Here is a 26,167-nt window from a genome sequence, read left to right on the forward strand (position 1 = left end):
AAAGCTAAAAGGCTAAGTCATCATGTCAAAAGAATAGTACTAATGACAAACTAGAACAGGCACTCTTCCAAGTGTTTTACCTATTTCATGGATATTTTAAAATATGTCTGCAAATTGACACTCTTCCCCTTGAGAGGGAAGATCTATGTTGCTTCCTCTTGACTCTGGAAGAATCTTAATGACTTATAACCAATAGGCTGAAGCAGGAATTTGCTGCTTAGCTTTTGAGGCTAGACAAGAAAAGGCTGTGCAGCTTGTACCTCGTTCTGTAGGAATCTGTCTCTAGGTGAAGTGAGCTGTAACCACCCTGACACTGCCCGGAGAGGCCATGTATATTGCTCCAGTGGACAGCCTGAGCTGAACACCCCGCTGTCAGGCAACATCTACTGTCATCCATATGATTGAACCATCTGGGACATGCAGACCATTCAAGTCTTCAAATAACTACAGTCCCAACTCACAGCTAATGATAACTGCATGAGACTCTAAATGGGAACTACCCTGTGAGACATACCATGTGCCTGACTCACAAGTCATGAGCACAATAAAAGATTTGCACTGATCATTTGTTATGAAACAGTTTTAACTAGAAAATATATTGACCCATTTAAGACTTACAGCAACCTTACAAAAATATCTTCTCTTATTTTTCTCATTTCTTAGGTGAAGAGACTGACTCCTAGAGATAAGTGGTATTTTCTTTCTTTTTTAAAAAGCAATTACCATTTTATTTGTTTATTTTTTCAAGAAAAGCGATCTTAAATATAATACTATTGCATGCAATAAACATTAACATTTCAAGAAAAAAAGAATTTTAAGTATAATAATATTACCAAAACTGTACTAACATAATATGATATCACACAAAAGTTGTAGGAAACATTAAAAATCTGCAAATAACAGGATTACTTCTATTATATTCTAAAATATTCCCCCCCTCCTCTGGCTCTATTTTTCCTCATCAGTTAATGTATGTTGTTCATTATATTCCACAAATGAGTGAGGTCATGTGATATTTGTCTTTCTCCAACTGGCTTATTTCGCTTAGCATGATGCTCTCTGGGTCCATCCATGCTGTTGCAAATGGTAAGAGTTTCTTCTTTTTTATAGCAGCCTAGTATTCCATTGTGTAGTTGTGCCACAGTTTTTTTAATTTGAGATAAGTGGTATTTTCGGTGTTACATGTCTTGTGAGCAGCCATGCTGGTATTTGAACCAGGTAGTCAGGTCCCAAGGTTCTTGCTTTTAAGGATCTTGAAATGGTTGTTATCATCACTGCATTTCTTCTGTGATTTTCCCAGATTATTGATAAGATTGAGCATTTTTTATTTCTCAAATTTTTTGTCATTGGTTATTGATTTTGTAATACATTCAGGTTTTCATTGAATATTTTTCTAATCTCCAGGCTTGTGTTCCCATCTAAAACTCTTGGCTATTTCAAGTGAACTCTACATTTCTGTCATGTCAATCCCACGTAAATGGAAATGAAGATTTTGCTTCCCCAGTGTCCAAGTCTTTATTTCATAGGTGGCAGCAGTATCTTTGTTCAAAAAAGTATATGACTCTGTTTGTGTCTTTGAAGGTAGTTGGATTCACAGCAAGGGTTTCTAGACCCTTTACTTTACCCACCCCTACTTGTTTACTGTTAGATAAAATACCTAACAGAAACACCCCTATGAACTACATAGGCACTTGACTGTGATAACTGAAGGGAAATGGCAGATATCCATGGATGAATAGGATCAAGTGCACTGATGGATTAGAATAAACCACAGTTCCTAACAGCATGATTCAAATGTTCTTTCTCAAGTTGTAATTAACTAATATCTACAACTGGTTAGTTTGGGGACATTTTGGCTAGAGAAGCAAGGTTAATTTTTTATGGTTACCATTTTAAAATGAATTCTCACATCAGGGACATTTCAAGCTTCCTATCTTGCCAAGCTTGCTCCCTTTCTGGGTTGCACTTTTAATAATTTTCATGTACTCTTTCTGCTAAGCCCAAGGGTAGACTCCTGACCTCCTTGCTGGAGGTGCGCATGATGCCAGGCTTAGTGACTGCTCTGCGGTGCTCCAAAGCACCTTCTCTCCAGACCTTGACAATTCTTCAGATGTTGAGAAGCAGGACAGGGGATACTCCTGGGGTGCAGCTCTAAGGGAAGGAAGCGAATCCCGGGGCGCTGAAGAGGCCGGGCAGGGGACCTGGCACGACGTGGTGCATAGATCCTTTTGGCCACCCCCCCCCCTCCCCCCAACCCCACTGCTGCTCAACCAGCACCCTGCTCTCCTTAGCTACAGGGCCCGAGGGCACGGCCGCTGTCCACAGTGGGGGGTGCTGAAAGCAGGGAGCAGCGGGAAGGGGAGAGGCGGACAGCTCCTCAGCCGCCCCCCCCCCCCCCCTGCTCCTCCACCCTCCCCACCTCCCGCAGCCACGTTCCACGCAAGGGGAGGGGCGGAGGGTAGAAGGACGTGGGATGGGGCGGGGAGAGCCGGCTCTGCCTCAGGGAAGGAGGGGATGAGAGTTGGGGAGAACCACGGGAGGAGGAGGAGGAAGAGGAAGAGGAGGCAGCCGCTGAGGAGCCAACGCTGGGTCCTGCAGTAAGACTCCCAGGAGCCACCATCATGGTGAAGAGGAAGAGCTCTGAGGGCCAGGAGCAGGACGGCGGCCGCGGCATCCCCTTGCCCATCCAGACCTTCCTGTGGCGGCAAACCAGGTGAGGGCCAGCCTGGGCTGGGGGCACTCCCGGGCCGCCCGGTCCTCTCCACCTCCGCCGCCGCCACCGCCACCGCCGCCGCCGCCACCACCACCGCCGCCGCCACTGCTGAGGCCGCGCACAGCCCGCAGCTCCCCCTCCGAGGCTGGAAAGCAAGCCCTCTGCACCCGCTTAAAAACACGCATTTAAAAATATTTCAGGGAAGTTTGACTACAGGCAGGCTGGCAGTTGCTGGATAAATATATACGTTATTTAGGGAAGGGGAGGGCAGAGAGCCTAGGAAGAGGGGGCAGGGAGCCAGGGGAGGTAATTATGACTGGTTGTGCTCCTGCATCCTATGTGCCCTCCTTCTCCTGCTGTCATTGCAGCCCGGTGACCTGTTGTTTTTCTAGTTCCTGTTTGGCAAATATCTGCTATGCCCACTTGTTAACCATTTTTGCTCGGATTCAGCGAGCGGAATGTTCCTGGTTAAATCCCCAGAGGAGAAAATGATCTTTTATAAGACTTCCCCCACCCCCCGAAAAAGCCTGAAACCTATTCCAATAAACAAGGGTTCCATCATCATTATTATTGTTATTATTATTATTATTATTATTATTATTATTAAGATTTATCATATAAGAAATTGGATTCTGGAAATCATGACCCACAAGCTGTGTTCATTTTCCAGTTTTAATATGACTGTACATGAGTAATACACCACTTCTGACTACTGGCGATTTAGAATCTGATTAGGAAAAATCTTCAGAATAAGAGTCGATACAGAAAGCGTAGAGATGCACATCTCTTTCATATATGTAATTACATATGTAAAAGCAAATGTGGTCAGCCATTCAACACCTGCTTATTAACAAGCTATAGGGAAGCATGAAATTTGAGTTTTGTAACATTATGTTTTATTCATTGGAAGATATGTCATAAGGATGTTCTAATAATAATTTTATTTATGCTGATAACAAATATCTCTATTAATTTTTCAGTGCATTTTTGAGGCCTAAACTGGGGAAGCAATATGAAGCCTCTTGTGTGGTATGTGATATTCATCATTTAATGATTTCCATATTCCGTGTGGTATTTTCAACCCAAAGAAAGACATTAAATCATACTGGCTGTATATGTATTATTCACTAGACAAATATTATTGAGCACCTACCTACTATGTGCCAGGCACAGTTCTAGATTATGGGAGAGAGCAATAATCACAGCAAATACAGAGTTTGCATTCTAGTGGGAGGGGGACAGGCTGCTCACAAACGTGAAATGCATAGTAAGCTAGATAGTGATGAGCGCTATGGAGAAAAATTAAGCAAGAAAGGAGATTAGGGAGCACTAGGGTGGGGGTTTCAGTTTAGTAGTGGTAGATGGACAAGGTTTACCTGGTAACATGACCCTTGGACAAAGACTGGAAGGAAGGGAAGAGTAGAGCAGAGGGAACAGCAAGTCTGAAGGGACCTTCATCTAGAGTGAGAAGAGGAATAGAATAGTAAAGAGAGGGCTGAGAAATGACAGATAATTGGGTGGTGGAGGGCCTTGCAAAGCAAGAAAAATAAATTATTTCCTTAATTAACAAAATTATGACTGTTATATAGTGAAAGTTCATAACATTAGTGTCTATGAACTACTCAAACAAAATCATATGCAATTCTGAACTTTTATGTCCTTTATTTGTTGTGCAAGTTGAAAATGATGATATAAAGTAATTATTGAAATGATATTAATACAGGGGTGGGAAAAAACAAGTTTACAGTTGTGAGTACCCAAAACAGTTTATTTTTGCACTATATTTATTTATTACTGTATTAGTATTATTTGTCTATTATTATTTTATATCCTTACTTATGATTTATCTTTTTAAAAATATATTTTTATTGATTTCAGAGAAGAAGGGAGGGAGAGAGAAACAGAAACATCAATGATGAGAGAGAATAATCAATCGGCTGCCTCCTGCACACCCCGCACCGGGGATTGAGTTTGAACTATGGCCTCTTGGATTATAGGTCAATGCTCAACCACTGCACCGCACCGGCTGGGCTATGACTTATCTTTTAGGCTGGTAATTGCCCACCCTGTATTTATGCAAAATAGAATGCTTTGTCCTGAGATTCTAAGAAAATCCCATATCCCTACAAATTCCCATTTTACAAATTGAGAACAAAAGACATTAAATTGTGAAGCAAATAAAGTAGGATTTCCACAGACTTCATTAAAATTTGGAGTTCACATTGTAGATATTATAACTTAATGTGGAAACCTATCTATCTAGATATTACCATGAATATTTGTAAATTACTACATAGATGACCTTCTACAAACTAAGGTGGAAGCCAACTGGACACACACACACACACTCACACACACACACACTTATCCACTCTCACAGTCTCAAGCTGGACTTTGTGCCGTTGTATCTCCTGCCCTTCAGAGTTGTCACAGAGATATTTTAAAAAACTAACTTTCTAACAAGAGCCTTTTAATGGAAATTGTTTTGTATTGTTGTCAAGTTTGAGTAATTTCATACCTGAAATCTCTGAGCCTTCTTTAAAACATGCTTACAATTATCCTAGCTTAAAATAATCCTAACCTTTCTCTGTTCTTGGCAAAGATATGTCTGACATGTTTAATGTCACATGATATTAAATAGCTAAGTCACATTTATAGATAGATAGATATAGAGGTATAAATATCTAAATTGAAAGTTATTTTACCTAGTAAAAATTACCTGAAGGCTGAGAAATTTAAATATATTTGAATTTGCATTGCCAGCATACCCAAAGGCCTTTATTTCGTTTCTTTAAAAATAAAAAAGACTGGATCTCTGATTTTACTCCTTACCAAAATTGCAGCATGCTTTTCATTGTGAGTTTCTCATTTTCCTTTTTTGGGTCAAAAAGTAAATAGTTTCCTTTGGAGACTATCTGCATTAAGCCACATTTCTTTTTTTCAAGTATTCTAATAATTCCGATAACACTGCTCAAACACTCGGGATCCCATTATGATCACTCTAGAGCACACTTACACAGTTTTCTAGACCATTTGGGGTGCTGAGTGCCAATTGGGTTCTGTTCATAGAAGTCAAATAATTATTAAATCTATTTTATATTTTGTAGCTACACTTTCCTCAACACTTTATAGTGATATATACTCCTTCAAAACAGACAAACAACAACAACAACAATTCTGAGTCAATCAAACTTCTTATGGGTTACTACACTCTCAGAAAATATTCCGGGCCAGGACAGAAGAGTTAAACCACCAAAGAAAATGCTCATTTTCCTCCTCCCTCCCACCCACCCATTTCCTCTTCCTTCCTTTCTTTACTCAACAGGTATCTTTATGGTTCCAAGCATTAGATAAGGAGTGTCCTGTGCCCGGTCATTGCTGGGGACACGGGATAATAACTCAGGGACTCCAAAGTTCAATTTCTTTTTTTTATTTTTGACTTTCATTTAAGGTAGTATTTTATTATTATTGCTATTATTATTATTTACGATCTACAAAATAAATCTATTACCAGATTATAGATACAAAATAATTAGCCATTTACATGCAATAAACATTAATAATTCCAAAGTTAGGTTTCTTGAAAAAGTACATCTTATTTAACACTTGTTGAACATTGACGTATGTTCTGTTCCTCAAGACACTTTTACAAAAGACGTTCCACTTTGTTATGCAGTTGTGACACCCTCTTTGGATGACTTAGCAGCATTTTATAAAATATTACATCCCCAAATTGCAAGAATTGATTGTGTTGTACTCTTTGTTAGAGTAAGCTTAGTTTGATGGGCATGGTAATCATTTAATAATTCAAGCCATATACTTTGGATAAAAACCTGAAAATGGGTAGATAATAGGAAATTATTACTGAGCCACTGCATGTTTTTTAAAAAGCAATACAATTCAATGTAGGTGCATGCTAAAGAACCAGGTCCAGTAATTTGCATCTTTTAGGGTCTACAGTACTTTGATGTCATTATTTTCACCAGTCAGACTCTCTGAATCCTTATTCAGATGCTTGCTTTCTTTCTTCTTGTATCTATAGTCCTTTGAACGAGTGTTGGTAGAAAACAAGCTGCATGGCCTCTCTCCGGCCCTCTCTGAAGCCATCCAGAGTATTTCCAGATGGGAGCTGGTGCAAGCCGCTTTGCCTCATGTCCTCCACTGCACGGCAACCCTCCTCTCCAACAGGAACAAGCTGGGTTGGTGCCCCTGTGTTACTTATGGCATGCCATCATCCATTGTGTTCAACGTTCATACTAACAGTTACTGAGTGTTTACTATTTTCCCAGACACGGTGCACACATTTTCTCATTTAAGTCTCACCCTGCCCCCATGTTGGTACCACTGTTATCTCCATTTGACCAATGAGGGAACTGGCTCTCTTATTTTTTAATTAATTTTACAAGTAGTACATGAACATATTATCATTCTAAACATGAATGTTTTATAGGAAAGCTAAACACTCTCACCCATCATCGTTGTCCTCTTCACTCTCCCAGCTCCTAAAGTACCTACATTCACTTTGTGGTACTGTATGTATGTGCGTGCCTGTGCATAAAGATTGTTTTTCTTTTTTAGGTATTTTGTAGATTTATTTTATCATATGACAGTCTATCTTAGCCATCTACCCCATGTTAGTGTTCGTGCTCTCTCCCATCCAATCCGTTCCCCTCATTTGGGTCTCTGCTCAAATGTTCCCTTCATCGAGGTGCCTTTCCTAGTCACATTGCCTAAAATATAGTAGCTGTTATCTTCAGAGTCTATGTTATTAACCATTATACTGCCCACTTGGAAATATATAGTTAGAGGGTTAGAATTAGGGGGTGGGTAAGTGCATACCCATTCCCTTCCCACCTGTGAAAATCCACATAAAACTTTTAACTGCCCCTGTATCTGCAGATTCAACCAACTGCAGATTGAAACAGTATTTTCAATCCTGGTTGGTTGAATCTGCAGATGCAAAAGACAAGGATAGGAAGGGTTGACTATGGAAAAAAATCTGCACTTCTAAATGGACTGCTGTAGCCCAACCCATGTTCTTCAAGGGTCAACTGTATTTGGTAGCTGACTGAGGAGATGTGATGCATGCATTTTCTCCTCCTTTGACAGCATGTCATTCTGCAAAGACTGCAGCCTGTTACAAGCCCCCAAAATGAATGTGCCCTTTCAGCAGTGGTTGTAAGAGGCACGGAGAAATGCTAGTGTCTCCCAGAGCAAAGCCAGGGTGTCTTCCAGACCCCAAATTGACAGCCATTGTTCTGGTCACAGAGTTTGCCTTAACCTGACTCTGCGGGTATCCCATGCAGGCCACCAGGATAAACTGGGTGTTGCTGAGACAAAACTCCTTCACACCCTCCACTGGATGCTCCTGGAGGCCCCCCAGGACTGCAACAGTGAGCGGTTTGGGGGCACAGACCGAGGATCCAGCTGGGGTGGCAGTAGCAGCGCTTTTATCCACCAGATTGAAAACCAGGGTTCTCCAGGGCTGCCTTGCCAAAGCAGCTCCAACGATGACGAAGAGAACAATCGGAGGAAGATATTCCATAACTCCATGGCGACTGTGGAGCTCTTTGTGTTCCTGTTTGCTCCGCTCGTCCACAGGATCAAGGTAAGCAGAAAGGTAGTGTCAGGTTGAGGAGGGACACGGGTGAAGTGCAGATGAGCTTTAAATGCTATTTCCATATTTGGTGTCCCTGTCTTTGGGTGATCTTGTAGCAAAACAAGACACGACAAGTTTTATTTTTATATTAAACTACTGAACATTATTTCAAAAACACAGTCTTCTATATGTCATTTACCTACTTAAAAATATCCAGTGGTTAACCATCTACCCCAAGATGATGTCCAACATATTAAATACGGCATGTAAGTTCAAGCATGATCTGAGGCTTAAGTTCATCTCATGGTTCTTCAAACCTCAACGTTAATGAGTGTTTTCCTCTGACCTTCTCCATGTAGACTTTATGTATGGCATTGTGTCCTTTGTACTTCTATAGCACTCTGTAGCTACTTCTATTATAATACAGGATCTAGACAGAAGTTTTTAATTTTAATGTGCTGTGGACTTTTTGACAGGTTGGTTCAACCTAACCAAGAATTGCTTTCCAAATATTTTTAAATGCATAGAATACAAAACATAGGATTACATGGAAACCAATTGCATTAAAATAGAAGTATATCCATATACTCCTTGGATCTGAAAGAGAGAATATCATCTGAAATCACCATGCTCCAGCTGTGTGATCTTGGTGTATTAAGCTTTTGGATCCTCCATTGCATAAAACTGTGGGTAGTTCCAACACAGGGCAGATATATGTGAAGACATAGTACCATTCCAGAACATAGAATGAAATAAAAAAGTATTTGTTATTTCTGTGACTTAGTTACAATATTCCATCTAAATGCTAAAATGAGAGATAAGAAGGAATTAATATGCTCAACTGTTCTTTAATGGAATATTAAGATCCTAATGAATAGATGTTTCAAGTTAGTAATATACGAAGATGGTTGTGAGACCATTAACAATCACTATGAGGGGCATGGACTGATGAGTCTTTTTACCCATTTTAGTTTTAAAATCTTTCTTTTTTAAAATATATATTTCTGTTGGTTTCAGAGACTAAGGGAGAGGGAGAGGGAGAGAGAGATAGAAATATCAGTGATGAGAGAGAATCATTGATTGGCTGCCTCCTGCACACCTCTCACTAGGGATTGAGCCCACAATCCAGAAATGTGCCCTGACCAGGAATCAAACTGTGATCGCCTGGTTCAAAAGTCCACGCTCAACCACTGAGCCACTGCAGCTGGGCAAAATTTACTTTCAGTTAAAGCTGTCCCATTGCTCCTAGGAATGGAACTGAAATTACCTGTAAATTCCCAAATGATTTGCATGACCTGGCCACATTGCCCATGAAACATACTAAAATTTTTAAATGTTGTTAGATCAAATTAAATTGCTACTTTGAAAGCTTTAACTTTTCATTTTAAAAAGTCTTCTTATAAAGGTTACACTCAATGGAAGGCATTGCTTAACTGAGACTGTTCTCTGGCCTATGGGACTTGCAGGTCCTGGGTTCTGCCTACCTTCTTGGTCTCATCACCTTCCATCTCACTAGCCTCTCTCTTGTTCATTAACCTCTACTCTCAAACTGGAGAAGTTCATTCTTGCATTCAGGTCCTTGCACTGGTTTTCCCTTCCATTTGAAACATTTACTGCCATGCTTTGCCCCTAGATTTGTACATGGCCATGTCCTTCTCATGGGTTTACTCACAACTCAAATGTCACCACCTCAGAAAGCATTTCCCTGGCTACTTTAGTGCCACAAGCACATGACTATTTTTTTCTCTTTTTTAGTACTTTTCAGTACCTGAAATTATTGTGTGCCCCTAGCTGTTTCAATGATAAAGATTATCTTCTCCAGCTATGAGTTTCTGGTCATGTATGCATACATAGCATTGGGTGGCCCATTAAATAGGACTCTAGAAGCGGAATTAGGGTTCCAGAGTTTATGGATTCAGCTAACTTAAGAGAACTTATGAAGGAAAACAAGAGAAGGCCATGGGTTCTGCAAGTATTCAGGCCTGAAGAGTGATCGTAATTACTGGTGTTATTTGGGGAAACTAAAATCGATCGACAAATAAGTATGATGCTCGGGGATAAGTGCACACACAGAAGGAGATCTCGGCTTGTCTTCAAGAGATACACAATCTGGTTGGGAGTACATCTGATGAAATAAAATGATGACAGTAGCTATCAGTGAGTGATTGCCACCAGGGTTTAGTATAAGAGCTCACTTACTGCTGCAGTGTTCATTGGAGTATAATTTGTGTCAAGATTACTTATGAGAAACATGGAAAAAGGACTGAGCTCAGAAACTACAAAATTATTGAAACCAGGTCAATTGAGATTGGTGTCCTGCATTTCTGGAGACAAATCTGGCAAGCTTTGCTTACTATTAGTTCTCTGCTTGCTGGCTCTAACACCACACGTAATGCTATGCAGCTTTCCCCATGTCCATTTCAAGGGAACGGGGTTGCTCTCTCCTTCACTCCAGACCTGCCTGCCAAGCTTTTTACTCAGTATCTCTAGCTGAATGTCTAACAGGCATCTCAAACCTAACATGTCTAAAACTAGGCTCCTGAATATCCCCAAATCTGTTCCTCCTTTATCTTCATTAATGACAAAGCCAAAAATCTTTGACACCTTTTTCTCTTACACTCCACTTCTGATCAGTAAGCTCTATCTTCAGAATGTGTCCAGAATCTACCACTTTTGCCCTCAACTGGCACCTTAGTTGAATCATCTTTCCCCTAGAATAGAGCTTCCTAGTTAAGTCACGCTTTCCACCCTTGCCCTTAATGCTCAATATCCTGAGAGATTCTACCAAAGCATACATCCAATCATGTCATTCCACTACTTAAAACCCTCCAGTGGCTTCCCATCTACTCAATCATTGCTAAAGTCCCCAACATGGCCTATCAGGCCCTGTATTATTTGGAACTCAGTAAATTCTATGCCCATATTTTTTCTACTGTTCTGAAATCACTCGACTCCTGGCTGGCTACTTTTTGACACATGAGGCATACTTAGGACCTTGTACTTGCTGATCCCTTTTCACATAATGCTTTCTTTACAAAAATCTACATAGCAGCTCCTTCATTTCCTTTAGCTCCTTTCTCAAAAGTTAACCTTCACAATAAAGCCTTCCCTGGCGATCCTCAGTCTAAAACAGAAATACTGCCTGACACATCTTTGTACCTGCTTTATTCTCCTTTGCACTAGAAGAGCAGGGGGTTTTGTATGCTTTGTTCACTGATGTATCCCAGAACCTAGAATAGTACCAGGTACATAGTGGGTGGTCTTTAAATGCTTTTAGAATGAATGTACTTCCACGGGGAGTCCTAGAGGCTTTCCTATTGTAGGCACTGCTGTGGTGCCAGGATCCCAATCAATAGCCTACAGAAGAGCCCTCTCTCTCCCCGTATGCAGATTTATTTGGGTATTCCTCAGCCTTTCCAGCGAAGGCTTCCTTTGACACTGAGCTACATTGATTCACCATTTGCAAAATCGCTTTACTTTTTCTCCAGCTTCTTCCCAGCTCTTATCTTTCTAGATCAGCGGTTTTCAAACATGTCTATGTGTGGGGAGTCACCAGGGGGAACTTTAGAAAGCCTCACAGCAACTCTAATTTAATTGGTCTGGGAAGGGAAGGAAGTGGGACCCGGGCCTCCTGTGTTTTAAAAGCTCCCCAGGCGATTATAATATGCAAGCCAAGGTTGCAAATCACTTCCCTAAGTGAATGTCTGGGTCTCAGCTGTGTGCATTAATCTACCGCACTCTCTGCTTCCATCTCTACTTTGTTTTGAGAGGCTGAGTTGTTTAACATGTAATCTCAGAATGTCACATGTTTGTACTTAGGCAATAGGAGAAGGCATCTTCAGCATAGCCTCTCAAAATGATGTGACAATGAAAAACAAAATGTGCTCCCTGCAATAGACCTTTAATTGTAGATACATTGAGTGAGTTTGAGTTGTAAAGTCAGTGCAGTTCAGCAAGTATTTTTTGAGCGCATATTGTGCACCCAATTCCTATTGTTTGTGTTAAACATTATGATGATGACAGGGGCTGTGGAGAGGGAAGATTCCTGATATAGCCCCACCCTCAAGGAGTTAAAGATTGTTGAGAAGGCAACACTACAAAATAATACACTGGGAAGGATCTAAATATATGTTCCTGATTCCGTGAAATGCAAGAACAAGAGGTGGACTAGAGAATAGAAAGTCAAATAGCCAGCATCTGAGGATATTGCCTTATGAGGAAGACAGACAATTAAATAATTAAGAGGAATAATAATGATTACCACAGGAGAGAGATCTGCCAAGACTTGAAATAAATAGGCCTCGGCCACTGCTAATACAAAACAATAATTTGTGTGTTTCATGCTTTGCCCAAAGCAGAATTTTAATTACATATTAATATTGCCTAAAGCAGACCACCGTGATTTCCGTAGTACTTGTGACGATAACCTGGGACTATTTATTGGTTTACCATGGAAACACTCATTTGTGTGATGAAAGATTTGGAAAATCAACCCATTTTGAAAATAATCTTGTGAGTGATGTTAATCCTTGCATGGCCTGGTCCCTTCAACCAGTTCTTAGAGGCCACTTAGACCTGGGTTTTCTCTTCCCCCAGGAATCTGACCTCACGTTCCGACTGGCCAGCGGGCTTGTTATATGGCAGCCCATGTGGGAGCACAGACAGCCCGAAGTCTCCGGCTTCACGGCACTGGTGAAGCCCATCAGGAACATCATCACAGGTTGGTGCCTCAGACACCCAGTGAGCAGGTCTTAGCAGATTTCCTCATGTGCAGGAAGGAGGGTGATGGGAGAATTTGCCCTTAAAGAAGCCAAGAGGAAGAAACTTTCTCTAGGGGGTTATTGAGGTGTTCCTAGTACAGGAGTCATTCTCATGATCAGAAACTCCAAACCAAGGGCATATGCTGTTATGTTGTGTGACTTTGAATAAGTCAATTAAACTTCCTGTGTAACTTAATACAACTTTTCAAGGTACATAATATGTAAGGAATAAACTAGGAGTGCCATGTTATTCATCTATAGGATAAGATGTTTATCATGCTTACTATAGTCATTCAAAAAGAAGATGACATTTTTCATATAGTAAAAGTAGATGAACCCCACAGCTTACAATACATGTATACAATACATGAATTATTGAAATAAGCTATAAAATCAAGAGTAACAGTCTGTCATATGGTTTAAATATCAAGGAACTAAATAAGGAAAGAGCCATAGCCAGGAGCGCTCTATTTCAGATTCCATGGATAGAATGAGGTTATTTCATTGGATTAAAGTAATCTGAGAGAGAAGACATATAGGAGGTTAAAAAACTAAAAACAGTGTAAATAACACATAAGAAAATAAAATATTCAGTAAAAAACTATTACTGAAAAGCCATGTCTTTGTGTAAAACATTTTTTTTTCATTTATTTTCAGACCTCCCATTTTCCTATATGAATGTAGAGGTCACCTCAGACTTAGGTTTTCTCTCTTTTTCTCTTTCTCTCTACCTCCTTCCCTCTCTCTCCTCATACCTGAATGATCATTTAACCAATGTGCAAAACCTATTGAGAATTCATGTCCACGTGAATAGTACCTGGGCTATTCCCCTCCCTTTGCTTCCGGATGATATCCACAATGGGTTCTTTTCCCTCTTCCTGATCCCTGAGGACTGGAAATGGTGCCCAGCATCTGAGGGAAATTAAACTCTGCTTAGACAATGGGGCCAGAAGAAAAAGCAATGGCACATGGTTGACACACCCCCAGGTTTCTTGTCTTATGAGGTTGGTAAACCACTTTCAGCACTAGATTACTCATAGTTCAAATGGAGCATTGCCATTTTAGCTAAAGATGGAACTGATTTGAATTATGGTACTTCAGGGGCAGCTTATTGTGGTCATGAAAGCACAGATAACCTGAGCTGGAACCTTCATACAAGGGTGCGACCTTGGGCAAGTTAAACTTGCTGTGCTTTTATGTTTTCACCTGTAAAATGGGTCTAATAATATACCATATGCTATTATACGATTACTTTAAGGGTTAAGTAAGTTGATATATAACAATTGTAACAGACTTGGCAGATATTAAGTACTATGTTGATGTTAATTTTTATTGTTTTCAGTATCGCCAACTTTTTAGCACCTTAATCTATTGAGTCAGACTGAATAGATGACCAGATCTGGATTGACAACCTAGAAATGCTAATTTTTTAATTAGTTATTTAATTTTTCTTCCAACATATGTTATTAAATGTCTTCTTTCCAAGGTGATAATGAACTGTAAAAATAGGTATTTTTATTTGAGAATGAAATGAACTTATGAAATAAAATGAACTTATAAAATTTGTGATAGAATTTCTTCCATCTTTGCAGCTAAGAGAAGCTCTCCTATTAACAGTCAGAGTCAGACCTGTGAATCACCAAATCAGGACACAAGTCATGGAGAGGTGAGTTCATTTTTATTAGGAAAAGAAAGGGGGCAGTCATTCCTTGGACTCTGTGTAGTATGAAGGGTAAGACATGAGTTCTAGGATGATTCAACTTGGCTTCAGTGCTGGCTCTTCCTCCCTGCATGTGAAACTTTAAACCTCCTCACGTTTTATATCTATCGATGTGGAAAGTAATCTTATGCCCTTCTCAGAAGTGTGGGTGGGGTGCTGAAACAAGACAGTGTTCAGCTATTGGTTAGTGTGTGGTAAGCAGCGCTTTATCTCAATGGCTAGCATGTAACATTAAATGTTAGTTATCATTTTTCATCCCACATTAACTAATCATCTTGTTCTAAGTCATTTATTAAATCCCCTAATATTTGTTAGGCAATCCTCATGTAGGTATGATAGTGCTGTAGCAGGTAGGGAGGAGGGAGTAGAAAAGAGTCACAATATACAGTCCTACCCTTAAGGAAATGAATGTTTAATGAGGAATCAAGACTAATACAATAAAACAGATTATGCATAATAAAACAAATAGAATTGAATGGAAATTTTTCATTATTTGGTTTGGAAAAGAAAGAAATGAAGCCGAAACCGGTTTGGCTCAGTGGATAGAGCGTCGGCCTACGGACTGAAAGGTCCCAGGTTCGATTCCGGTCAAGGGCATGTACCTGGGTTGCAGGCATATCCCCAGTAGGAGATGTGCAGGAGGCAGCTGATCGATGTTTCTCTCTCATTGATGTTTCTAACTCTCTATCTCTCTCCCTTCCTCTCTGTTAAAAATCAATAAAATATATTTTAAAAAAAAGAAAAAGAAAAAAAGGAAAGAAATGAAGGCAAGAGTAGTTTGAAGCTCCTGCCACTAACTTAATCATGTGTGCCAATGACCTGCCTTCACCTCCCATTCAACAGGCACAAAATACAACTTGCTGGCTTCCATCAAAATCGGATCCTTTTTTCAAATGATGGAGCATTACTGCTAGGAGTTTCATCATTCTTTATGCCCTCCAAACTGAAAATTGTGAGGTGCTATTATATCTGCTATTTACTGAGCAATTGCTCAATACAGACACTGTGACTTATATGCTACATTTCATCTCTTCTACCATGTATTTTTTTTTCACTTTTAACATTTTTGAAATTGAGTGTATTTGATGATCTTTGTCCTCTTACAGTCTCCCTGCTGGGTAGCAGTCTTGATATAGTTGTCATTATTGCACAGCGTGAATTTGGTCATTTCCAGCATCTGAATTTGCAGAATCAGGATTGGTGGTTTTAGAAGAATATGGCAGAGGGTATAGTGGTGCACTCTTTTACAAAACAACATTCATGACACAGAAAAAGTCATTCCATGGCAAATCACATATCAACAACTCTGGTTAAAATTTCTAAATGTAAAAAAAAAAAAATAGGTATGCCTACACCAAATTAGTTCACTTATATTTTTCTTTTTACAGACACACTGATGAATATATAATCAAAAGCTATACCTACATAAGTCTGAGATAGCCCCTTTAATAAGTATGCAATGGGAAGTCCTCACTGATAAGAAGTGTCCTGGCTTTTTCCTTAATTGAACATAAAATAATGGTGTATCTTATAACTGATGACATCATAGATAAAGTGCATAAATGTCATATTTCATTTTCCTTAATCCTCTCTATTTGATTTTTTTGCTGAGAAATCATATTTTGTTTTCTTTTTTTCATTATGTAGCTCAGAGGTGTTCTTTATTCTCTACTACTGTCCTCTAAATCCAAGTCCTCATAACTAGAATGAAGCTTGAACCACCTAATTGGATTTCCTACCTCTAGCCTCTCCTGCTTCACATAAATAACAATTAATAATGTCTGACTAATCTTCCTAAGGCATCACTTAGTAACCTACCATTCCACAGAGGCTTATTATATGCCAGGTGTCATCGTTTTGTCATATCACTTCCTTCTTAGGACCCTATAGTGGATCCATTACCTCAAGACCAAACTCCCTTCCCTAGTTCTCTGTGCCTTCTACTACCTGGCATCACCCTTATTAAAAGACCCTGGTTATCCCTTCCATTAATTAAGCACTATGTCCAATATACAGAGCATGCAGTTTTAGCCTCTGAGTCTTTCTTCAGAATAAAGGTCATTGTATCCAACTGGAAAAACATATAGATTGTGTCCCTACTCTGCTGAATGGTGGAAAAACCTGAACCTTCCACGTCCACTTTCATGTCTAGCTTCTATTTGATTAGCTCTTACTAACCTGTTGCTTGGTTTCAGCCTCATGACTCTATTTGGTCCACCTCAGTATTGGCATATCTGATGAATTATTGGCTTGTAACTCTTCTCCTGTGGATACCGGATATGGAGGAGAAAAGGGACCGAGTCAAGGGAAAAATGAAATCAAGTATATAAAAGTATTTTGCTTAATGCTTAGATTGACACTGGTGCTCTCTCCAAGTCCATTTCCACTCTCTGTTAGTTGAAGGCAAAATTCCTTGGTCTATGACTGTAAAAGGAGCTATGCTGCAATTTTTTTTTAAAATATATTTTATTGATTTTTTACAGAGAGGAAGGGAGAGAGATAGAGAGTTAGAAACATCGATGAGAGAGAAACATCGATCAGCTGCCTCCTGCACACCTCCTACTGGGGATGTGCCCGCAACCCAGGTACATGCCTTTGACCGGAATCGAACCTGGGACCTTTCAGTCCGCAGGCCGATGCTCTATCTACTGAGCCAAACCGGTTCCGGCTATGCTGCAATTTTTTAAGTTAAAAAAACAACAACAGTGTATGTAATTTGATAGCTGATTCTGGAGGGTATACCTGAGGGAAAAAATGATTAATCTGCTATCTCTTCCTCCTAAAGGGCCTCCAGGTGGTCTGTGAAACCTTCCAGTCAGATTCCATCTCCCCCCAGGCCACCATGTCAGGCTGCCACCGAAACTCCTTTGATGGAAGTCTGTCCTCCCAAACTTCCCAGGAAAGAGGTCCATCGCATTCCAGGTACATGATGTTAAGGGCAAAAATGTATCCCCAGTCACCAAAATCTAAACATGCATTTTTGGCTACTTGTATAGTCTCCGTTCCTTAGAATGTGCATATGCATGAGGGATGTATATGCCTGGTCAAGGAATAATGACATTAATAATTCCAGAAGTGTGCTATGAATGGCTCTCACTTAAACAAACTGGAGTGGAAGTGGGAATACATGTCTGAATTAGATAATATTTTTAATATTTAAATACAGAAACTCCAATGATCTATCAAAGGATTATGTTGTGGGGATGTGAAAAGATCTGCTGTAATGTATGAGAATACTTTATACCAGGAGGTCTTGGTATTAAAGTGGGTGCTGCTATAGTATTCACAGGGGATTAAAAAATCTGTTCTTTGTAAACATTCCAGTTCTGCCCCTGTTAGCTTGTGTACATGGTGAATTTGCTTAGAAAATGCCTTCCTTAAGTACAAACATTAGTTTACTTCTTCCTACCCTCTGCTGAAATGATGGAAGCCTGGATTCGTGAGGTGTGCCTTTGTACCCAACCGGAAGCGCCACCTACTGAGTGAGAGACCCTGAGATCATTTATATTTCTTCGTTTTCCAAGGAGGCTACTGTCTAGTGCAGTGATGGCGAACCTGTGACACGCGTGTCAGAGGTGACACGTGAACTCATTTTTTTGGTTGATTTTTCTTTGTTGAATGGCATTTAAATATATAAAATAAATATTAAAAATATAAGTCTTTGTTTTACTATGGTTGCAAATATCAAAAAATTTCTATATGTGACACGGCACCAGAGTTAAGTTAGGGTTTTTCAAAATGCTGACATGCTGAGCTCAAGAGGTTCGCCATCACTGGTCTAGAGGATATTATTTTTTAAAAAAGTATTTTAAAAATAGTTTTATAGCCCAGCCAGGTGTAGCTCAGCGGTTGAGTGTCGACCCAAGAACCAAGAGGTTGCCGGTTCGATTCCTGGTCAGGGCATATGCCCAGGTTGCGGGCTTGATCCCCAGTAGGGGGTGTGCAGGAGGCAGCCAATCAATGATTCTCTCTCATCATTGATGTTTCTATCTCTCTTTCCCTCTTCCTTCCTCTCTGACATCAATAAAAATATATTTTTAAAAAATAGTTTTATATACCACAAAATTCACCCATTTACATGTACAATTTAATGATTTTTTTGCAAATTTACAGAATTGTGTAAATTTCTCACTGATCTCATTTGAGAACATTTCTACCTCCCCAAAATATCCCTGTGCCATGTTCAGTCACTCCCATTCCCACACCCTACTCTAGATGATTACTTAGTATACTTTATGTCTCTCTATAGTTGCATTTCTGGACATTTCAAATAAATGGAATCATATTTTTGCATCTGGCTTCCTTCATTTAGATAATATTTTAGAGGTTCATTCACATCATAACATATACAAGTAGTACATTGCTTTTTATTTATTTTTTTATTTTTTTTATTTTATTTATTTTTTTAAAATATAGTTTATTGATTTTTTTACAGAGAGGAAGGGAGAGGGATAGAGAGTTAGAAACATCGATGAGAGAGAAACATCAATCAGCTGCCTCCTGCACACTCCCCACTGGGGATGTGCCCACAACCAAGGTACATGCCCTTGACCGGAATCAAACCTGGGACCCTTGAGTCTGCAGGCGGATGCTCTATCCACTGAGCCAAACTGGTTAGGGCTACATTGCTTTTTATTGCTGAATAGTATTATATTGCATAGACATATTTCATTTTGTTTATTCATCAGTTGATAGATATTTGGGTTGTGTTGACTTTTTACCTATTATGAATAATGCTGCTATGAATAATCACATATAAGTGTTGGGTGGCCATGTTTTCAATTCTGTTGCGTAGATTCCTAGGAATTTCAGTTCTTCTGGGTTGTATGGTAAATTTATGTTTAACTTTTAAAGAAACTGCTAACCAGCTTTTCAAAATGGCTGCACCATCTTATGTTCCCATTAAAAATGAGTGAGTTCATCTTTTCTTTTTATCCTTGTGTTAGAGTGTGCAGCCACTCTACAGGGTCTGAAGTGGGAACTGATTGTGGTTTTAATTTATGTTTCCCTAATGACAAATAATAATCAGTATATGTTATGTGCTTCTTAGCTATTTGCATATCCTCTTTAGCAAAATGTCTACTATTCAGATCTTTTGCCTATGTTTTAACTGGGTTGTTTGTCTTCTTACTGGATTGTAAGAGTTCTTATTTTTCTGGATAAAAATCCTTTATAAAAAACAACAACACACAAACACAGATGATTCACAAATATTTCCTCTCAGTATTAGCTTGTTATTTTATTTGGTAATTTTTTTAATGATCAATCTCCTTATGGCACCAAACCAGGCTATGTGGGTGCAGTATTGTATAAAGATTTCTTAGAATTGTTGAAAGCATAGAGCCATATGAATATAATTGCTTTTAAACCAAAAAACCAGTATGTAGTACTTTAAAAAAGTAATATATAGATAGTTACTTATCATCATATCTTCATTTTCAACTTTAAAAGCAAATAAGCTAGTTGAATGATCTTTTGCTGGTTGAGAATGTGAATTTTTTTACAGCAACTTTAGTTGTGTAAGCAGAGATTGTGTTTATTCACATGATTTACTGCACCAGGTCAATAGTGGTGATGAGCACTTCACATCATTATTAATGTGGAAGGAACCTGAAGGGTAACCAATCAGATCTGATGCACCAACAACATTTTAACCACTGAAACACTCTCAGCAATGTGTAGGCTTACCTTCCCCCTCTCCTCTCTTGCCGTTTCTTTTTCACATTTATGCTTTACTCTGCTGAGTTATTTAGAGTTCCTTAAATGCTCCATGTTCACTTTCAAATTCTAACTTTGGAACAATCTTTTCCTCATATAATATTGCTTTTTCTTCTTTCATCTAATGATGATCCTTCAGGATGCAACTCAAGAATCAGCCTATTAAAAATATTGTAAGCTCTCCAGTTTGAGCTGTGTTCCTTTTTTATGCAATCTGTAAAGAATGCCTAAAATAAAAGTAATACTATTTGCCTAGTTTCTCCAATTAAACCAGAAGCCCCTTGAGGACAGCAGCAGTAATTCATTCCTCCTCAGAGGAGCAAACATTGTCTGGTCCATACGAATAGACTAAGTAATTATTTTGCACAGGCACCTTCTATTGGTTATGTGTTTTGCATTTTACCAAAGTACATGGTTGCTGCCCATTGAAAGTCTAGATATGGTGATTCTGAAATATCTCAGGCAAGATGATCCTTTGTTAGGATAAACTAAGGAGGTTTATTATCCTTTTCCCTGCCACTATCTACACGCCACTCAAGGTGCAGCTTAAAGGGCACACACTCTCTAGGAAGCCTTTTACGACCCTTCCTCCATAGTCCTTTATCGCTTTCTTAGAACTTCTATTTATCATATATTTGATTCTGCATGTATTATATTTAGTTATTATGTGTCCATTGCCAAACTAGATTATAAACCCCTTGAGAAGAGATAGCTTATTTTATTTGTTCAGTGCTCTTTACTAGGAAGCCATTTCTTAATTTTAGCATTATTTCCCTTCTGGAGGGGCTGAGAATTCTCAAAATCATTAAGTCCCAGCTCATTAGTCTTTAACGGGTCTTTGTTTAGTTCATGTATCTTCTTTCTCAACTTGATAAGTAGCAAGAAGAAATCAGAAAGCACTTTCAACCCTTTCTCTGGAAATCTCCTTAGTTAGATCACCGAGTTTGTTAAACACATTTCTTTAACTGGGCTTTTAAGACTCTGCGTTCTAGCTCACTGCACTGCTGGCCAGATGCTCTTCCCCATCTGGGTCTCTCCATAGGGCTGCTCATGACACAGCTGGCTTTCTCAGAAACACAGTATCCCAGAAAGAGAAGGGGCAACCAAGATAAATGCTTAGTGTCTTTTATAACCTAATACCCAAGGAGACATACCATCACTTCCGCTATATTCCATGGCCTGCTCCAACCAACCCTGGTAAAGAGTGAGAGGGGACTATATGAAGGTGTGACTACCAAGAGGCAGGGATCATTGGTATTTTGGAGGCTGGCTGCAACCAAAAGTAATGATGATGTCACTATCATTTTATATATGATAATTATTATGACTATTTCTGTACATGTTCCTATTAGTTATAGACTATCCTCATATTACTCCTTTACTAATTCTGTCCTACACAAATTCCAAAATGTTTTATGCATAAGGAATTTCTCACCTCAAATACTATGCTTTGTCTGACTTTTAAAAATTATTAAAAACAATATCAGGGTGAAATCTTGAGGTCATAGAATATCCAGGAGCCTATATGTCTTACATTATTTTTCTCAACCATAGTAAGCAGTGGAAGTTTGCAAAAACAAATAGCACATCACATTTTTTTTCTTTGACAAAATTAAGTGTTAATGGCTCCAATCTGATTTGGCTATAAAGGCAAAGGCTACTATAATGTCCAAGGTTTCCACTTCCTGGAAGGACACTGTTCTTTCTCACCTGTGATATTGTCAAACATCTACATATATATGCATTGTTTGACACACATATGCACTCAGTCACCCACAGCACATGTATGTGTGAATTATACGTAAATTGGTGACACTTTAGAAGAATGAATTAGGCCTTTTCCCTGCCTAGCAGCAGTGTTTGGTTGCCAGGGAAACGATGCCCAAGGTAGACCTTTCAGAAAATGCTAATGTTAATATATCTTAGTTGGAAGAGTTCATGTATTAATCCGAAATGAAAAGAACTTTAATAACAAAGCAATGCAAATATCCTAGGAATAAAAGCTGTCTGCTTGTATCAAACAAATCCAATTTATTATCTCTTTTACTCCAACCTTGACTGAACTGAACAGCACTCTTCCCTGAACTCAGCAATCAGTGAACAGGTAGCCAGTTTGTTAAAATTAATATGAGATTCCATCTTTAATTAGCATATGCATAGACTTAATTTCTGCTTCATTAAATACTGCACAGGGTCAAGACTGATTTCCAGAGTTCTCTGACTCCATAGATTATTTCTGGAATGCGTTTCTGCTTTGGATGACCTCTACCAGCATCTCCAACCCGAGTTACTAATAACTTAGCTTCCTGAAGCCACAATTAGTTGGAAAATAGATTAAAGCAATACTTGGCTTTTCAACAGTCTTTTTTTTGGTCACAATGTGTTATTTATTCTATGCATATAAAAATATATGTTAATTATAGCCTATAACGATTTAAAAGATATAAAATGTTTATTTGAAAATAAAAATCATCCATGAGGTCATTAGGTAGATACAAACTTTATTAATTTTTTCTATGTACTCCTCTTTATTATTTTTACATATACCATTTAGAATAAAAATTTCAAAAATTTTTTATTTTTCATTTTTTTCTACAAAGTCACTTATACAATCATAGGATATTAGAGTTGGAAAGAACATTTCTACCATATCATACACTAAACTGTCCCCATACCATCTTTATCCAGTTTTTCAATTAATTTTTTTATTTTTTAAATTCTTACCTGAGGATATTTTTTTCTATTGGTTTCTAGAGAAAGAGTGGAAGAGAGAGAGGAGAGAGAGAGAGAGAGAGAGACATCGATGTGAGAGAGATTCATCCATTGGTTGCCTCCCGTACGCCCCCATCTGGGCTGGAAAACCTGCAACCAAGGTATGTGCCCTTGACTGAGAATTGAACCTGCAAACCTTTGGTCCACAGGCCAACTCTCTAATTACTGAGCTTCTTTATCTAGTTTTGTATTTTTTCCCCTCAAAAGTTTATTAGATAGATGGTTAATGTTAACAAAAATGACTTTTTAGTAGTGAAACATTAACTACTTCTGATAATGCTATCTTAAATTATATAAAAATATTTATTGATCATCTTTGTTTTTTATTGATTACTCACTGCAGTATATCTCATACTTTAAGCAAAATAAACTAGTGTTTGAATAACAACCAATATGAAGGTTATAAATATTTGCTACAGAATACCCTTTTATATTCATTGTTGTTTCAAATGGAGTCTCTTTAAATATTAAGCAATTGAAAGGTAAATTTACTTACAAATTTTAATTATTGAAGTTACTGACATGTTTTTAATGTCGATTACAGCTTTACATCGGTGAAGCCTTGCTATTGTGAAGTTCAATATCACTGAACCGACATACTCTGTTAGGAAGTAGTGAATGACTATGGGACTCAACTGCACAGTTAGAATTACTTACACTCAAATTAATTTTGCGTGTAGAGAAAGTCAGAAATATAATCAGCTGGCACCCTCGGGGACAAAACTGCCAACATATCATTCCAGTTAGTGTTTCCATATAGGAATTGTTTTGGATGTTGATTTCAAAGTACAAAGCCCAAGCTTTACATGTTTTTTTTTAGAGCAATTATCCTCTAATCTTATTAAGATTATTTATTTTCATTACTTGGAGATGTTGTTTACAACAAAGATTTCTGGGTTCTATCCTCAGCAATTCTGGTAAGTCGGAGTCTGCATTTTGAACAGCTTTTGTCCTCCCTGTCCCCCTTGTAATTCTCATGGAAGTAGTCCATTGGCATCTCATTATATGGAACACTGCCCTAGGGATTTAATAAAATTTATGCAACTCCCTAATCTAAATTACTAACTAGAAATATTTGGGGACACAGAGGTGTAGGGCAGAAAGTAAAAGAGTAAAGACATACAATACAATGGGGGATAAATAATTCTGTTGAACAGCTTCTTAGTCCAGAAAACAACAGTTTTCACAGGCTCTTACAATAAGTCAGATGATTGCCACAAATCCTGGAAGAACCTAAAATTACCCAGCTGGTAGCCAGCCAACCTCATACTTTGTCTTTCTTTATAAAGTCAAGAGTATATTTCTGAAAAAAAAAATCCCATTATTCTAGGTATAAAGGATAGGCTGAGAGGAGTGGGTTAGTCCATGTATTTTTAAACATGGGATGGGGTGGGAGGGAAGAGTGGTAAAGGCCTCTTTAAAAAACAACAACTGGTAGAAATGAGAAACAAGGTTATTTTCCATCAAACTGGGCTTCAGGATATAATCAGTCAGGACACAGGCCACACTTGGGTAATTTGTGAAGTGATCAAAATAGGTTGTGCCATGGGCAAGGGCATCCCTGAAAGGAGCCACTCACACACATTTGTGTCTTTCCACAATGCCAGGTTTATTAGGGGAAACCTCCCCAATAAGCCAATAGAGTCACCCGCAGGTTATACACAGAGGAAGAGGAGCCTAGCTGATAGAAGTGAGCAGAATGAACCTCCAGCACAAAGTCCCAGTCAGGGGGGTATTCACAGATGGAAAGGTGGACATTGGCCTCAAGTTTGGCAGCTGTAGTGGCAGATCTTGTCCAGTGGAGTGGAAGTCCAGCAGAGCTCTGAGCATGCCCCATGGTATGGCCAAGCTTAAGCGTTGGATGGTTAAAGCTTTGAGTTTTTATAGCTCTTCACAAGGGGTGAAGGTCCCATTCTGTCGATGTCCAGATAGAGTCCTTATCCATGTGTCCAGACTTGTGCTTTTGGGTGTTCAGATCCCTCCTAGGAGCATTATGTTACACCCCATTGCCTTAGTCTTGACATAGCACTTGACCTAATTGCCATGGCTGACAGTGACTCCATATTGGACTGTCAAAGGTGTCCAGAAAGTCTGTCCTGCTCTTGCTCTGTTCAGGTGGTTTACAAAGGTTTGGGCAGGATGTAGGGAAACCACAAGAGCGAGTGCAGTTCTCTAGGGATCATGGATGGGGCCAGCAGGAGGCCTAGGAGTTCAAGGCCTGAAGAGACAGAGGAAGGGAGCAGTTGTGAAGAACTCTATGGAGGGAATGATTAACAAGAGCTGCAACCATCAGTAGTCACAGTTCTTGTTGGCCCTAGATCACAGTGCCGGCCCTAGATCACAGTGCCATCCCTAGGCAAATCTCTTGGAGGGTGGAGCCTTCTGAAAGAAATCCTGGCCCTTCTGCCTGCCCGTCTCCTGGGAGCCTCCTCTTGCCAGATTCAACCAGGAGCCAGAGACTCCTGCGTAGAGTCCATATGAACCAATCTTCCAGGACAGCAAGGTAGTGAAGGTAGAGTGAATGGGGTCAGGGAGTGGGGGTTGGAGGCAAATGAAAAATATCCTGCCCAGGATAGAAACCTTAATTTTGATTCTAACCTTTATGCTTCTTATGAAAACTCAGCAACTCACAAAATTCTGAGACTCAGCCTTTTTATTAAAATGATTTCATAATAAAAAGTTAGATAATAAATATTGTGGGAAAGCAGGCATAGCACATGATCCAGGGGCTAAGGAGACAAATTTGTGTAAAACTATATGTATATTAAATTCAATATGATAATTTGTATCTTATTAGTATATTTATTTGGTGATTATTTTTATGATTGCCATTTTTATTTATATCTTCCATATTATTTGGGGCGGTTTATTTACTCTGCTTTTCA

The 26,167-nt window shown here is 39.1% G+C and overlaps 1 protein-coding gene across 1 annotated transcript in view; it reads left to right on the forward strand.

Moving 5' to 3' along the window:
• The first annotated feature begins 2,538 nt into the window (after nt 1-2,538).
• The window catches only part of UNC80 (unc-80 homolog, NALCN channel complex subunit), a 170,622-nt gene continuing 146,993 nt past the window's right edge, over nt 2,539-26,167 (forward strand). The window contains exons 1-7 of the mRNA XM_036319079.1: nt 2,539-2,713; nt 3,694-3,742; nt 6,756-6,912; nt 8,020-8,321; nt 12,909-13,032; nt 14,665-14,738; nt 17,578-17,714. Coding sequence (XP_036174972.1) covers nt 2,622-2,713; nt 3,694-3,742; nt 6,756-6,912; nt 8,020-8,321; nt 12,909-13,032; nt 14,665-14,738; nt 17,578-17,714 — 935 coding nt within the window. The 5' untranslated portion in view covers nt 2,539-2,621. The remainder of the gene's footprint in view (nt 2,714-3,693; nt 3,743-6,755; nt 6,913-8,019; nt 8,322-12,908; nt 13,033-14,664; nt 14,739-17,577; nt 17,715-26,167) is intronic.

Source organism: Myotis myotis, unplaced genomic scaffold (genome assembly GCF_014108235.1).
Source record: "Myotis myotis isolate mMyoMyo1 unplaced genomic scaffold, mMyoMyo1.p scaffold_m19_p_8, whole genome shotgun sequence".
Lineage (NCBI taxonomy): Eukaryota > Metazoa > Chordata > Mammalia > Chiroptera > Vespertilionidae > Myotis > Myotis myotis.